This window comes from Rhipicephalus microplus, chromosome 2 (assembly GCF_043290135.1).
Source record: "Rhipicephalus microplus isolate Deutch F79 chromosome 2, USDA_Rmic, whole genome shotgun sequence".
Classification (NCBI taxonomy): Eukaryota; Metazoa; Arthropoda; class Arachnida; order Ixodida; family Ixodidae; genus Rhipicephalus; species Rhipicephalus microplus.
The window spans coordinates 40,222,945-40,239,037 of record NC_134701.1 but is presented as its reverse complement, the minus strand read 5'-3'; the positions used below and the strand labels follow the sequence as shown (position 1 = coordinate 40,239,037).

The following is a 16,093-nucleotide window of genomic DNA, read 5'->3' as shown; positions in this document are numbered from 1 at the left end:
GCCTGCAGCATGTTTTGTTATGGGCCACACTCTGAGACAAGAGGCACTACGGCTGAAGCAGACAGCCATTAGATTACCAGTTATGAAGATTGAAAGAAATTTACGGCAACTATGTTTTAAACGTACCATTTTCGAGAATCTACCAGGAAAAGCAGTCAGCTATGCATGCCCTGTCTCCGTTGCATCAAAAACTGAGCTACAATTTTGCCTGCTAAAGTTGGCAATTGGGAGACAAAATAGAGAAAGAAGAAACGCACTGTAAACCCCGAGTACTTGCCTGTTGAGCAGTGAATCCCTCAGCATCTTGCGAACATTCAGGCGGACTGGTTCAATAGACGGCTGGGCCAGTTCTGTCTTCTTGACTTCTGTATTCATGCAGCAACGTTCCATTGAAAGTCACAACGGTGAAAGCATGACACACACTAAGATTGTCATGTCAGTGCAAAATCATTCACCTGTAATTCGAGACTGTTCTCTGATCACACTGTTGTGCCTCGTCATCCTAATTCCTCTTATCTTAGTCTCCACATATATAGACAAAACATATAAGCAAAGTGTGAGCTAATGTATTGCCTTAAAAGTTGATGTGAAATTCCCGCAACAAGAGAAAGTTTTAAAAACACTGTTTTAAGCCACTTGTCCAAACAAACACTGTAAATTGCACACAGAAGAAAAAAATTTCCATCAAGCATGTTTAAATTTCTTTTTATACATTTCCACCTGAAAGTAGCGATGCGAGGTGTTCTGATTTGAAGCACTTTGCAGCAGCATACTTGTTCAAGGATTCTGAATCAGGGAGATTTCTGCAACAGGTGGGTGGGTGGAGGAGGGGAGGGCTTAATTGTTTTTTTTTTTCAGCACCAGAAAAAAAAAGTCAAACAAACAAACAAACAAAAAATCGCGAAAAACAAGGGTGTGTGTGCGGGGGGTCTCAATCGCGCCAACATGGACAGAAAACGCTGCCGATCGGTAGTCAAGGCTACCGAAAACATGCGAGGCAAATATTGTAGCGCAGCACGTGGCCTGTGATTCACAATAAATTGTCAAAACCAAAAATTGCTTTCCTTTCTCGGCAAATGACACTACAAGCTCAAAAATCACTTGTCACAGCCAAGAATAAATATACGGCTGTGGTCACAGGCATTGGCTAATTTGAGCATAGTGCGCTCGTGGTTATTGGGGCCGCTGCTTGTCCACCAGTACAAGTGCGATCGCACTGAAAAGCCGGGCATTCGAAGAAAAAAAAAAGTGTTCAGGGTCACAGGTGCATGTGGAGTATTTTTTTTTTCACCGTGCCATTCTTTTCTGCTTAGCTTCCAGCTATTTCGTTGGCATGAAAAGAGAGAATGCAATTTCAGGGCGAGACAAATTTTTGGAACTCCGCTCGTACTGGACCGATGCTAAAAACTTCGGCAGTAAATTTATGAGGCAACAAGCATGCTTACTGGCCTCATGGCTACTTGAAAAAGTGTTGCAGGGCCCCTTTAAAGGAACATGTTACCCTCAAAACTATTCATTTTATTATTATAATAGCTGATATGAAGCAAGTATAATAAATTTGAAAACATGAAATATTTTACAAGTTATCACTTGCATCCGATCGAAACTACTACTTAAGGTTGTTTAGACCTCCTTTGAATGAAAAAATAAATGGCATTTGCATGGAGCCCCTATTTCAATTTAAAAAAATATTGCGCAGGTTAGTTGGGTCATGATCAATATTTCCTTTTTTTTATGTCATACATATCATCCAAATTCGATTAAATATTATTCGATCTAATTACTATTAGCTCCAAATTCGCTTCGAATCAAAAATTCGTTATTCGCACAAGCCTAGTAGAGACCCTTCTCCTTTCAATGCCGCACGCAAAGAAGAGAGCAAGACAACAAAAAATAATAGTAAAGCTGCCGTGAAGTGTTGGTTTTCTCTCAAATGCCGATCTGCTTCTCTCCGCATGGAGACGCTCCTCCTTCCTTGTCACGTGCTGGCCAGGTTGCTGCTGCGGCGCAAAGGGTAGCAGCGCAGACGCAATCGTCATCTTTGGAGAGTGTCGGCACTAGACATTGCCGCGTGCAACTTTTCTTGCCGGGAGAATGCTGAAGCAGAAGTAAAAATGCTTTGCCAGCTGCATGCGAAATCTATTGACTCGCTGCAAGGCAAACGTGTGTGGACACGCATCACCGATTACTTCAATTATTGATGGTGCATACCGATTACTTCAATTATTGATGGTGTCTTGTGATTTGTGAATAAATGTAAGTCTTCTGAAACTTCACCTTCGTGTGTTAGCTTAATGCTGATGCGCCACTGCATGGTGAGCCCTCCGTTCATTTAGCTTTCATTATTCGAAATTCTTTTAATTTGAATTTTTTTTTTCAGACCCCTTCAAGTTCGAATTATCGAGATTCGACTGTATTAGGCGGAACGTATTAACGCACAGCTCTACAAAGTCATTTCTAGTTTTGCGATTCCGAAAGTAGGAGCTAGAAAATCATATTAACCAGAAACGTAACAATTTTGCATGGTCCCCTTGAGGATGTACAGTGGACTCCCAATAAATGAAACTCACTTAAACGAAAATACCTCATTAACAGAGCTAAACGAGCTCATATGGCTGGATTTCTATGTGTTGCACAGTAAAATTCATCGGTTAATCGAAACAGTGATTATTGGTCACCTACAGTTAAACGGCACAAATTCTAAACACAGCATAGACTCGCTCAGGCCAAAGGCAGTCTCACAACTATGGCAACACCTTGAGATCGAGACAATCCAGTAGCCATTCTCGCTTGTGGCTGTGGGAGCCGAGTCGGCGAGTCAATTGTGCGTTAGGCCTATTTGTGCGGCTAAGTTTGGTGAATAGCGATTTCGGCCCGATGGAAAGGAAGCGGCCGCACCATGCACTCTCGTTTGAAAAAAAAAAAGAAAAAAAAAAGCTGCAAATTCTTCAATAGGTCGATTGAAGCGACCTGACCAAGACGGAGGTGGCGAAAAAATACATCCTGAAATCGACGCTGTCGCAGATCAGGAAAGACAGAGAAAAGATTGAAGGCACTGTTAAGAACAGGACCTTTACATCTAAACAGATGCGGACGACGCCTTATGAATAACTAGAAAAAGTTCTTTTTCTGTGGTTCAAGTGTGCACGGAGTTCCAATTTGCCCGTAAGCGAACCAATTCTCGAGAAGATAGCTCGAGAGGTCGCCAAGCAAATGGGTGTCAAGAACTTCGTCCTATGCGACGGATGGCTCAGCCGCTTCAAAACATGCCATGGTCTAGTTTTCAAAGAAATCTCATATGAGAGTGTTGCAGCAAACAGGGACTTTGCACTGACTGGCAACAGGGGTGGCTCAAAGGGTGACGCGATCAATTTGGTAAAAATTTTCGAATTTTGGATTAATTTTTTTGGCGATTCTTAGACCTTCTACCTCGTGGTGAAATATAATGAAATATGCAATACTAATAAAGAAAACAGCACTTTATCTGTGTGTTATCATCGAAAACCACGAGAAAATATGGCTTCATAAGATGCCGCTGCGCCGCCATCTTGGTGTCATTGTGAAGAGGAGAGATCGAAGTTGAAGATAGCCACAGCGCCGTGTTTCTCCAACAAAAAATAAAACAAGCAAAAGTGAGCGAAAAAAGAACAAAAGTGGCATCGCGATTGGCTACAATAGTCTTGTGGGGGCACGTTGCGCGCGCCTATTAGTTGTATAAGTTTTGAATGGCTTTCTCGTGCATTCGTGGGGGAGTGAGCTGCGCGTTTTGTTCATTCGCGTCTCGATCGTCGCAACCAGGCGCGTGTGTTCTGCGATGAGCCCCAAAGGAGCAAAGTACCGAACGGCCCACGCATACGGGAAACGGCGAAAGCCATGGAATAAAAGGAGAAAGCTGGACACAGAAGCAAATGCCGCTGCCCTCTCCGAGCAGGAAACGCCGGAGCATGTGGGAGATCCAGAAAGCTCGCCCGTGTGTGACCGTGACAGTTCGTCCGTATACCCTGGTTACAACCTGACCGCGTGCGGTGTTGATGTGTCCACCTGCCGAGTTGCCGAATCCGCGTGCGGCCTTGACGCGTTACAAGCAGTGGAGAACGCGCTTCTGCAAGCAGCAGCAACGTGACATTGGCAACCGCAGATGTTCGTGCATCGAGTATTAAACAGCGGATTTCGGCTCCAACTCTCATTGATGAAGAGATTGGGCGACGAGAAGAAATGCGAGCGCACGCTTTGAGTGCGTTATCTCATACCCCGGTCACGAAGAGGAAATTTCAACTAATGAATGATGGCGAGAGTGAGGATAATATTGTTCCTGAGGCATCATATTTTATTACAAAGAAAGTGATGATGGACAAGCTGCTGTCCAATTTCGCTGTCACCAGTGTGGAAGGACCCTAGTTCGTTTTGAAACTGGACTATGCCTCGGGCTCGCAACAAAAATGGCAGTGATATGCGACCACTGTGGGATAATAAGTAATGAGTGGTCATCCCCAAGATGTGCTGGTTCTCAGCAGATCAATCCATTTGAAATAAACGTTCGTGCGGTGAGAGCTGTGCAGTCTGTTGGCAAAAATCAAACTGCACTGAACGATATTTTTTCCCACTTGGACATTCCGCATAGGGGACTGCATCATAAGTCATACAGGAGGCTGCACTGCAAGCGTAGTCACCCTGCCACTGCATCTGCAGCCACAGCAATAGAGGTAGCAAGTGCAGAGAAGGTGCATCAGATAAATGGGGACCTTGGATGTGCCCCAGGGAACACTGACGTCATCTACGATGGCACTTGGATGACAAGGGGCCACACAAGCCACATCGGTGTTGGCTGCGTCATCGAGTTATAATCTGGCCTTGTCTTGGACCACTGTGTGCTCTCTAACTACTGTCAAGGCTGTGCTCTTGGACCAAAGCTTCAAGACCGTGGATACTTGGAGTGGTATGAAAAACATGAACCACAGTGCGAAAAAAACACGGAGGCAAATGCAGGGCAGATGGAAGCAATAGAAGCAAAGACCATGTTTCAGCGATCACTCCAAAAACATCAGCTCCGCTATACAAATATCCTTTTCGATGGCGATAGCCGCACGTATAGTGCCCTCAGTGAGGATGAGGTGTTTGGCTTCATAGCCATACAAAAGCAAGAATGTGTGACCCATGTAAAAAAAAGAATGGGCACGGCTTTGCGCAACCTTGTTGAGAAAAACAAGAGCAAGGACCGAGAGTGAGCCATGTGTGAGCGGAAGAGGCCGCCTCACACATGGCTTAATTAAAACGCTCACCAACTATTATAGATGGGCCATCAAAAGTAACCCAAACGATGTGCCAGCCAAGGAAAAGGCCATCATGGCTACTTTTTACTATGTTACATCCACTGATTATGAGCCTCGCCATGAGCACTGCACTACTGAAGTGAACTCAGGGTGCAAGTTTAATGCTGCGGGAGCCTCAGGGGAACCAGCACCTACACACAAGCTGCAGCTTCCTGCACATGTTCGGGCAGCACTCCTGCCTATATATAGGCGCCTTTCAGCAAGGGAACTTCTGGAAACATGCCAGCAAGGCAGAACTCAGAATGCCATTGAGTCTCTCAACAATGTGATTTGGTCGCTCCAATCCAAAACACAGTTTGCCGTTTCAATTGTGATAAGATTAGTTTGCCGTTCCGGCGCCCGGGGGCGTCGATGTTGCAAGGAAATAAATACGGCGCACATGACCAGCCAGTCAGTGTGGAACCCGCCAACGTACGTGTGTGTGATTCGGTTTAGCAACTGGCATTGCCCAGGACTATCCGGTTATCACAAGTGGCGACGAGGTCAACTGACAAACCGGACGGGCACAGCACAATCACACGTCGTCATGCTTGTCGTCGGGAAGCTGCATCCGTTCGACCCGAGTACATCGAAGTGGGCGGAATACCGTGAGCGGGCCGAGCTGTACTTCATCGCGAACGACATCCCGAGCGACAAGCAGACAGCCGTATTTTTGACATGCTGCGGTCCAGAGACTTATTCTCTGCTACGAGGCCTCCTAGCACCAAGCAGGCCCGCCCAAGCAGGACTGACCGAAATTTTTACCACACTTGGCAAGCACTACGCCCCTCGCGTATCAGAAGTAGTGGCAAGTTGAAAGTTTTTCTCAATACATCGAAAAGAGGGGGAGACCGTAAGTAACTACATTGCCTCGTTGAAGAAATTAGCCGAAGACTAATTTCGCAACATTTCGAGAGCGCATGTTGCGCGACCAGATAGTCAGCAGAATCAATGACGTAACCATGCAAACACGACTACTGGAAACGACGTGTTTAACTTTCGAAACTGCAAAGGACACCGTCGTAGCTATGGAGGCTGCGCGTAAAGATTCACGCACATTGAGCTGTCAACAAGCACAGCTACTATCTCACGAAGCTCCGGAGCAAGCGAACGTTGTCACCTCGGGGAAAAATGATAGCTGTTGCTTCCGTTGCGGGGGGAGGTCATTCTGCGCGTCGGTGTAAGCACAGCAGCACGATCTGTCACAACTGCCGCCAAAAAGGGCACCTTGCAAGAGTTTGCAGAGTTCAGCCGGGAAGTAGAAATTTCGACCGAAGCCAGTCTAGTTGCGTGAACAACCTGGGCGGCCTGCCTGTCTCTGCTGAAGAGCCCGAAGTTTTCGACTTGTGGACGCTTCACACAGCTAGTTCGGAGCCAATGCGCATAGCGGTTGAAGTTAATGGCATAATGCTCGATATAGAGTTGGACACCGGCGCTAGTGTGTCGACCACTGATAATGGCAAGTTTGCCAAGCTTTTTTGTCGGTGCCGTTGGAGCCATCGAGTGTGCAGCTGAGAAGTTTTTTCGGCGACATGAAACGGGTCCAGGGAAAGCTGGAAGCAATGGTCAAACTTGGCGACAAGGAGCGCTAGCTACCACTATTTGTCTTGAAAGGGGCGTGTCCTACGCTGTTTGGACGAAGCTGGATGAAGGCCTTCAAGCTAGGCATCGCTCAGACGGAGGGAGTCAACGTCGTGAAGTCTACGGAAGGCCTGGTAAGCCAATATCACGAAGTTTTTTCAGAGCAGCTTGGCACGTTTCACGGTGTTATAGCGTTTATATCCGTACAAAAAGGTGCGAAGCCACGTTTTGTCAAGGCACGTCCGATACCATTTGCTTTGCGCGATAGGGTTTTTGAAGAACTACAGAGGATGGAACGGGAAGGCGTTATCAAACCGGTGAAAACTTCTTAGTGGGCCGCGCCCATCGTTCCTGTATTGAAGCGCGACAGCCGGGTTTGGGTCTGCGGCGATTTTAAGACTACCATAAACCCGGTGACAGTCGTCGAGTCCTACCCTAGTCCTAGGATTGAGGAACTTTTTGCGCGACTTACAGGGGGCAAGAAGTTCACAAAGCTTGACTTGCAAGATGCCTACCAGCAGGTTCCACTCGATGAGGAGTGCCAAGAGCTAGTCACCATTAACACTCCGAAGGGGTTATACCAATTCACAAGGCTGCAGTTCTGGGTTTCATCAGCTACGGCTATATTTCAGCGAGAGATGGAAAATCTGTTGCACGACCTTGACCATGTCGTAGTGTACTTTGATGATGTTCTGGTCACAGGAACCAGTGACAAAGAGCATTGGGAAAATTTGGGCCGAGTGTTGGATCGCCTGAAGACCGCGGGACTGCGACTGAAGTTATCCAAATGCGAATTCATGAAACCAGAAGTCCAGTACTTGGGCCATATCATTAGTGCGGCTGGGCTGCGTCCAAACCCGGCTAAGACTGAAGCAGTGCTGGAAGCCCCCGCACCCCGAGCGGTCAAGGAACTTCAGAGTTACCTCGGGTTGGTTAATTTTTACAGGTTTTTGCCGAACCTTTCTGCCGTATTACAGCCGCTCAATAGTTTGTTGGCGTCAGGACTACCATGGCGCTGGGAAACTGACGAAAAGCAGGCATTTCGGAGAAGCAAGGAGCTATTGGCCTCTGCTGCTATATTGGCACACTTTGACCCAGGAAAGCCAACTGTGCTTGTCACTGATGCATCTTCCTTCGGGATTGGAGCAGTACTGGCGCAACGAGAGTCATCTGGAGAAGAGCGCCCCATTGGTTTTGCCTCCCGCAGCCTGGCAACCGCGGAGAAAAACTACAGCCAATTAGATAAGGAGGCATTGAGCCTTGTATTTGGCATTACAAAGTTCAAGCAGTACTTATGGGGCCGGCAATACGAAGCCGTCACAGATCACAAACCGCTGCTCGGCCTGCTCGCAGCAGACAAACCAGTTCCCGAATCCTGTTCTCCAAGAGTGTTAAGGTGGGCCTTGCTGTTGTCGGGGTACAGTTACGACCTGAAGTATAGGCCGGGTTCACAAATCGCACATGCCGATGGGTTAAGCCGGCTACCTCTGCCAACTGCCGAATTTGTTGTTGACTGCCCTGCCGAAGTGTTAATGCTGGAAGGAGTATACCCAGGGGTGCTGTCGTCAAATGCTGTTGCAGCAGCCACCTCCAGAGACCCGGTGCTGTCACAAGTAAGAGCAGTGTTGTGGTCAGGCTGCCAGATAAACCTAGGGTCAGAGGGAAGACCCTACGAGACGCGCTTTATGAGATGAGTGTGCAAGGGAACTGTCTATTGTGGGGCAACAGAGTCATTGTTCCAAAATCCTTGCAAAAGGAAGTCCTCCAGCTGCTGCATGAGAGTCATCCAGGACTGTGCAAAATGAAGGCAGTTGCGCGTAGCCATGTGTGGTGGTCTAGCCTGGATAACGATATAGCGATAACCATTTAAGGTGCCGTATTTGCCAGGAGCATCAAAGAGTGTCACGACCAGTGCCTGTCATGCCCTGGCCGTTCCCGTAGAAACCGTGGTCACGGCTGCATGTGGACTATGCGGGTCCTTACAGGAACACGTATTTTTTTATCGCAGTCGATGCGTTTTCGAAGTGGATTTTCGAAGTGTTCCCGGTCTCTACACCCTCGGCTGAAGCAACTATTTCCTGCATGCGCATTATGTTCGCAAACCAAGGCCTTCCAGATGTGGTCGTGTCGGATAATGGGCCAGCATTTACCAGTAAGCTTTACTTCACATTCCTCAAGAAAAACGGGGTGAGGCGAATGCTGGTGCCGCCGTATCATCCAGCGTCAAACGGTGCTGCAGAGCGGGTCGTGCAGACTGTCAAAAACAAGTTACGGAAGGCTGGCCTTGGAGATATTCGCACTCAAATTGCCCGCATGCTCCTGACATACAGGTGCCTCACCTCACGAGGTCACGGGTTGCTGTCCGTCGGAGCTGTTGTTGGGGCGAAAGCCGAGGACTGCGTCGAACCTGCTACACCCAGACCTCAGGACCAAGGTGCTACAGAAGCAACTTAAGCAGAAAATCAGATGCGACCAAGGAACAAGACTCAAAGGAACAAGACTCAGAATTTTGGGCCACCCGGGTGACCAGGTGTTCGCAAGGAACTTCCGTCCAGGACCTGCATGGCTCCCTGCAGTCGTCACCGAACAACGCACTTCGTCCATGGATGTTCTACTGGAAGACGGACGACGGTTAACTTGACATCTGGATCACATCCGCCAGGCCCCTGAGGAACTGAGTGCAGGCAACCAAAAGTCAGGCAGCCCAGTATGTACCGGTCTTGCTCCAAGCTTGGACGTGGGTCAGACGCAGCTAACTGGTCTTGCTCCAGGCTTGGACGTAGGTCAGAGGCAGCTATCTCCGGATCGTCTTCACGACACAGAGTCTAGGCAAGATCCCAGGGAAGACGTGGCGAGGGAACCGGAACTTGCTGTCACAGCACCCAGTACTCCTGTCCTGCGTCGAAGTACCAGAATTCGACGACCAGTATCGCGCTACGCACCTTAAACAATGGTTTGCAACCATTAATAAAGAGGGGAGAGATGTGATAAGATTAGTTTGCCGTTCCAACGCCCGGGGGCGTCGATGTTGCAAGGAAATCAATACGGCGCACACGACCAGCCAGTCAGAGTGGAACCCGCCAACGCACGTGTGTGTGATTCGGTCCAGCGACCGGCATGGCCCAGGACTATCCGGTTATCACACAATGCTGGCTGTGGTGGAAAAGCACTACAAGAGATCACACCACAACTTGGGTACACTCCAGGATCGTGCTCCCTGCGGCGCGCTGCTGAAAAGAACGCACTGTGCATGAAAAAGGTGACCAAAGTGCACGAAACTGCTCCAAAGAAGCAAAAAACTGGATTAAAATCAAAACGAAATGTCTCTGCAGAGGCAAAGGACTACATCCCAAAAGGGTTTTAGGTGTTCAAAGTTAATATTTAGCTGCTTTCATGAAATAAAACTTTAAGCTCCGTTTTCTCAGCTTCCATTTTTTGTGCAGTTGCTGTCAGTCATCCCAGTGCTATTTCATAGCTAATGAAGATAAAATCATTCTCTTTTTTGCACTTAGATCCTGAAACATTGGTGAGTGCCATAACGCTTTTCATTTTTATCTGGCCGTTATAAAAATTTTTATAATTCTATTTTTGCAGAAGTTGTTAAGAAAATATCTATAGGACATTTCAAAAATCCTTTCTGTGCTCATGTGGACATTAAAAAAATAAGAGAATAACTTTACGGCACCCAGTGCGCCTTGCTATTGAATATGCTCAATCAAAAATTTTGACAAAACTTTGTCTAAATAATTGATTAATTTTGGGATGACAATGCGACTATATAAAGTGCCGTAAATAAAAAACTACAAGAGATAGCTTAAAACTAATTTTAGTTATGATATCAGCATAACAAATCACATCGGTGTGCCAAATTTCATCATGTTAGCCCCATCAATAACAAAGATAGTTTTCAATGCCACGTCCCCCCTTAAAAAAATTTTGATAAGCTTTGAGCCACGACATGTCTTCACCATCGACGAGATGGGTCTTTTTTTATAAGGCGCTTACATCAAAGACTCTCACCTTCTAAGGCGAAGCCTGCAGTGGAGGAAAACACAGTAAAGATCGCATCACTGTGCTGGTGGGTGCAAACATGGCAGGAGATGAGAAATTGAAGCTGTTGGTAACAGGAAAACTAAGGAACCTACATTGCTTTGAAGGCGTTCACGACACCTTCCGCTTGCGTACCATGTAAACGGAAAAGCGTGAATGACCATGGTCATTTTCGAAAACTGGCTTCAGAAAGAAGACGCAAGATTTACGAGGCAAGGCAGGAAGGTTGTCTTCATCGTTGATAATTGTCCAGCTCACGGTCAGGTTCAAGTACTCCAAGCCATCACTCTAGAGTTCTTGCCAGCCAATGCAACGACAATGATCTAGCCAATGGATCAAGGGGTTATTCAGAACAATAATGTTCATTACTGCAGACTATTGCTCCATCAAATGCTGCTTAGAGCAGGCAGTGCGAAATTCTACAGCATAGATTTCTTGGCAGCCATCCACATTTTGGCTTGTGCCTGAGAGCAAGTGAAGGCAACAACAATACACAGATGCTTTCATCATGCTGGCTTCCAAGCGCAAAGAAGCAGTACCTGATGAAGAAGAAAGCCCTGCTGATGCCGACATTGAGACAGTATTCAGTCAGGTCATGCCCTCTGCTCCTTTCACGCTGCAGGACTATGAATCAATTGATGAAAATGTTCCTACCTGTCGTCAAGAGACTGACGAGGAAATGATTGCCGAAGTGCAAGATGAGGGTCAACCTTTCGGTGACGAATGTGATGATACTGCCAGTGCAGTGGTGACACCAGGCCAATGAGCTAAAGAGGCTGCTGAACTTTTGCAGCGCTATTTTGAGCATGAAACTTGTCCAGAATTTTTAGCTAGTTTGTCAGGCATGGGAGCGTACCTTGTGAAAAAACAACTCAAACTTGCCAAACAAACCACTCTTCACTCCTTTTTTTTCTCCTACTCATCCTTATGAGTAAGGTGAGGTTTGTGCAATTTGAATAAATGTATTGGCTCACTAAATAGGTGTACTTTGCTTAAATGAAACTTCTGATAAATGGAACAGTTTTATGGATCCCCTTCGAGTTCTGTTTAAGAGGAGTCGATTGTATAGTAGGCAATATACTGTACGTGGACAGTCAAATTCTTTTACAAATAAAGCTGAGTTTTCTAGGTTATTCTTTCAATCATCTGTTCCACATATTCAAAAAGAATTCCACTTCCAAAACTGCACTTTGCCGCTTACCTGCCACAGCCTCCGTGCCACTACTTGTGCTCTCGGCCGGTGCGCTGTTGGTCGTGCTACTTGGTGTGGGTGCTGCTGCCGTCGTCGTGTTGGCTCCAGAGGGTGCAGCTGACTGTACCTGAGCAGCTGGTGGCTGCTTCACTGACTTGCTGTGTGGCTGCTTGGCTTGTGCTGCCTTGGAAGAAGGCTGCTTGGCTGAATGTGGACGCCCAGGTGTTCGTGCAACAGCCAACTCAAACGTTGGGTTGCGCACCAGCCAATTGGTGAGGTTCTCAGGCGTAGGCACCTGAACACCGGCAACAAGCTTGCCAGAACTGCGCTCCGTAAACATGAGTCGCCGTTCCCCATCTAGCTTGGCTGCCTGCAATATTTTTCTCGTGTTTGCGGCAATCGCTAGCCAAGTGATCTACGCAAGAGACTCACCTTGATGGTCTGACTGGCATCGTGCACGTACTTGGCGATGCAGTCGCGGCCACAGTACAAGCCAATGCACTCAGCCTTGCGCTTGCACACCAGGCATTCCCGTACCACTGCTTTGGGTGCAGGTGGGGCCTGCATTACAAAGGCAGATCAGAAGCAGCACCTGTGGTGAACACGACACAAACATCACTGAAGAATGTACTGTAAATACCCGCGTATAATACAAACCCGAATACAATACGAGGCCAAATCTTAGAGGCGCGAAATGAAAAAAAAATAGTACCCCATATAAAACGACGTAGGAAAGGTCATCGAAGACACAATGATTGAGTACACATCTACCATGTCGTCTTCAACTGCGCTTTCCTCAGACATTTACTTGCCAGACAAATTGTCAAATAGGTGCTCGTCTTTTGTGCCATTGAGGACATTAGAGATGCCGCACTTCTTGAAGAAACGACGCACCAGGTGCTCTGGGATGCTTGCCCAAGCGTTCGCGATCCATCTGTATAGCGTGGCCGGCGATGCCCGTTTCAGCCGCCCGGTCGGCGTCACTGCAAACTCACCTGAGCGCATCCACTCGGCATAGCAGCGCCTAACTGCATCCTTGAACGGCTTATTTACACAAACGTTGAGAGGTTGCAGTTGAGATGTCATACTACTCGGGATCACGACCAGTTCCGTGCCGCAGTCGTGCAACAGCCCCTTCACTGAGTCAGCCAAATGGCTGCGAAACGGGTCCAGCACCAGAATGAATGGAAAAGACAGCAGGGCACCAGGCCGTCTGCACCACACGGACTTTACCCAGTCTAGGACAAGGTCTTCGTTCATTCAGCCTTCATCGTGACATCTCACGATGACATTCTTCGGTAGCTCCTCCGATTCAGCATTGTCTTGCGCTTGAAGACGACATAAGGTGGGAGCTTGTGGCCGTCAGCCATGCACGATAACATCACTGTGATACACCTTTTTTCATTGCCGGTGGTACGGACACTAACCTGCTTCGAGCCCTTCTCATGAACTGTAAGGGGCGATGGCATGTCCAGGTAAACTGGCATTGGATCGGCGTTGCCGATTTGTTCCAGCTGGAAGTTCTGCGAGCGGCGCAGCATTATCACATGATGTTGAAATGAGATAAGAAGCTCTTCAAAGGCTTCAGAAAGCTTCTGAGAAGTGGAGGTTCATTGGCGCAGAGAAAATCCGGCTCGGCACATGTAACGGTAGATCCAGTGCTTGCTGGCTTTGAAGTCCGAGCTCAACATCCCCTTTTCTCTCGCCAGCTTCCTCGCTTTCATTTGCATCAGCTCCATGTTGACTGGCAAGTGCGCCGCCCGCTGCTGTTGAACGAACTCTGTCAGTGCGAGTTCAGTATCTGGGAAGGCCCCTTTCTTTGGACCCCGAAAGCTATTTCCCTTTCCGCTGCAACCGCAAAACGCTTCTTTCTGTCATCGCCATCCACAAACACTTCCCTCGGTGACTCCAAACTGTCTTCCGGCGGCACTGTTGCCGATTTCCTCGGCAGCTGCGATGACCTTTCTTTTCAATGCAGCCATGTACTGGTTTCGGTGCTCTGGCATGTTGCACCTTTGCAAAGTGAGGTACAGAACCCAGCGAGGTTCACACGTCCGCCCGTCCGCTGCCCAAGCACTCAAAAAACTCAACAACAAAGAAAGAAATGGCGCTAGTGCTCACTTTTGCCGCGTGAGGGCGCGATGATAACAAAGCTGAGCCATAGCCATTCGTAGACAAAACGAAGCCGTAGCCAAGCAGCAGTTACGAAACCGAAATTTGGCAACAACTTCATTTTCGAGCAAGTTTCCGTTCAGATTCGCACATAGTACGAAGCGGAAATTCGGAACGCTAATATTAGGGAAAAAAAAAAAACTCGTATTATACGCGGGTATTTACAGTAATTACAGTAGTGCAAGTGAGACCAAGCACTGAAAATGCAATTATGACTGAATTTAATTTTTCAGGTCTTGGGTCGCCGAGCCTGAAAATATGCCGGGTCGTCTTCTTTCGGTCCAAGCTCACACCTGGCACAGTAGTTACTCAAAACCACAAAGTCAAGCACTAGGCCAGTGAAGAGCTCAATCACTGGCCCCACCTATATGGGGGACGAGTGCCCCCGGGTCATCCACTAGCCGTCATACGAGACTGCAATACTGTCGGCATAGTCAATATGCAGCTCCTTCTACAGTTCGCGAACTGCACTCGCGCACTCGCCCATCACTTTTTCGGACGTGCGATTAGCTGCAAGTGTCAATTTTTGCTACACATATCCGTGCCACGTTTTCTTGTAAAGTCCGCAATGAGATATATTCATGGTCAAAAATATATCATTCATAGCCGCTTGACGGTTCGCAGTAGCCTGCGTGGCTCGAGCGGCGAGAGTATTGACGGTGAACGAATACACTTTCTGTGCGCCATCCACTCGCGAAGAGCTCCACGCTTGTGCGATGTCGCCACAGTTCACGCAACGTGCACACAATTTCACGGTAAGGCCGTATTGCCTGTTCTGTCTGTAAATACTGATGCCTTCGTTGCAAATTTTACATTTCATGGCATCGAGCAGTTGACCGATGCAGCCAAGATCGGTGATTAAAAAACTTAATACCTCTCCGCTTGGCTCCGGGGGAGCGACGCCGGCCGGTGCGTCGTTCCCCAAAAACGAAAATTTTCGCTTCGACGCGGCCGTCGATGCCAGTTCCTGCAGCCTTGAATCGGCCTTTGTGCACATTACCTGCAGCTCTAATTCCATCAGCAAGATTGTGTCACAGCGGACCCACTAGGCCTAACTCCTCGTCGACTGTCTCGGGCGCGCCAGCGATTCCTTCGCTGTCGGCGGATGAGATGGGGGTCGTGGAGTCTCGATGTGCGCAATGTTCATCTGCACCTTCCGATGATAGATGTGCCGGCGATGCGCCAGGTTCGGGAACACCACAGGCTGGCGAGGCAGTCAGGCTTGCATCGGCGGCCGACTTATCCCGCTCTTTGTTGACGCTACTCGCCAAGAGATGCGCCTTGAAGTTGTTCGCCTGAGCCTTTTTTTTTTTTTTTTACCGAACTTATGCCAGGTATGAAACTTTTGCGATGATCCAGGCATTGCGTCAGCTTTGATCGTGAGTACGCTAGTCAAAGCATAGGCGGTGTGGCGGCACAACACGTTGGTCACGTGTTGTGGACACGCCGAGCAGACAATGCGAGCCCAATCAGCCAATGAAGAGGCCACCTCGTGGTCACGTGCGCTCAACAACCAATAGTGGCGCGTACATTGCATTTTTGTGGTTGCTTTTTATTCAGCAACCAATGAGCGGAGCAAGGATGTGTGAACAGGAATGGGAAGATGAAGAAACTCGCTTTCAAACGAGACCAAGATCGTGGCTATGGCATTCGGCAAACGATAGCCAAAAATGTGGTGTTTTTTCGTCAGATTCTGTGCGAATAAAGCTCGCGAGTCCTCTTTGTAATGATATAACAAGTAAATTATCGCTTTCGGAGTCTAAACATTGGAAGGAAGGTGTAAAAATGC

The 16,093-nt window shown here is 47.9% G+C and overlaps 1 protein-coding gene across 4 annotated transcripts in view; it reads right to left on the bottom strand.

The window, feature by feature from the left end:
- pps (protein partner of snf) overlaps positions 1-16,093 on the bottom strand; it is a 385,339-nt gene that overhangs the window by 184,255 nt on the left and 184,991 nt on the right. For all 4 annotated transcript variants that reach the window (XM_075886389.1, XM_075886390.1, XM_075886391.1 and 1 more), the window contains 3 exons: positions 12,565-12,693; positions 12,142-12,502; positions 278-365 (listed from right to left, as the gene is read on the bottom strand). In XM_075886389.1, the coding sequence (XP_075742504.1) occupies positions 278-365; positions 12,142-12,502; positions 12,565-12,693 (578 nt within the window). The remainder of the gene's footprint in view (positions 1-277; positions 366-12,141; positions 12,503-12,564; positions 12,694-16,093) is intronic.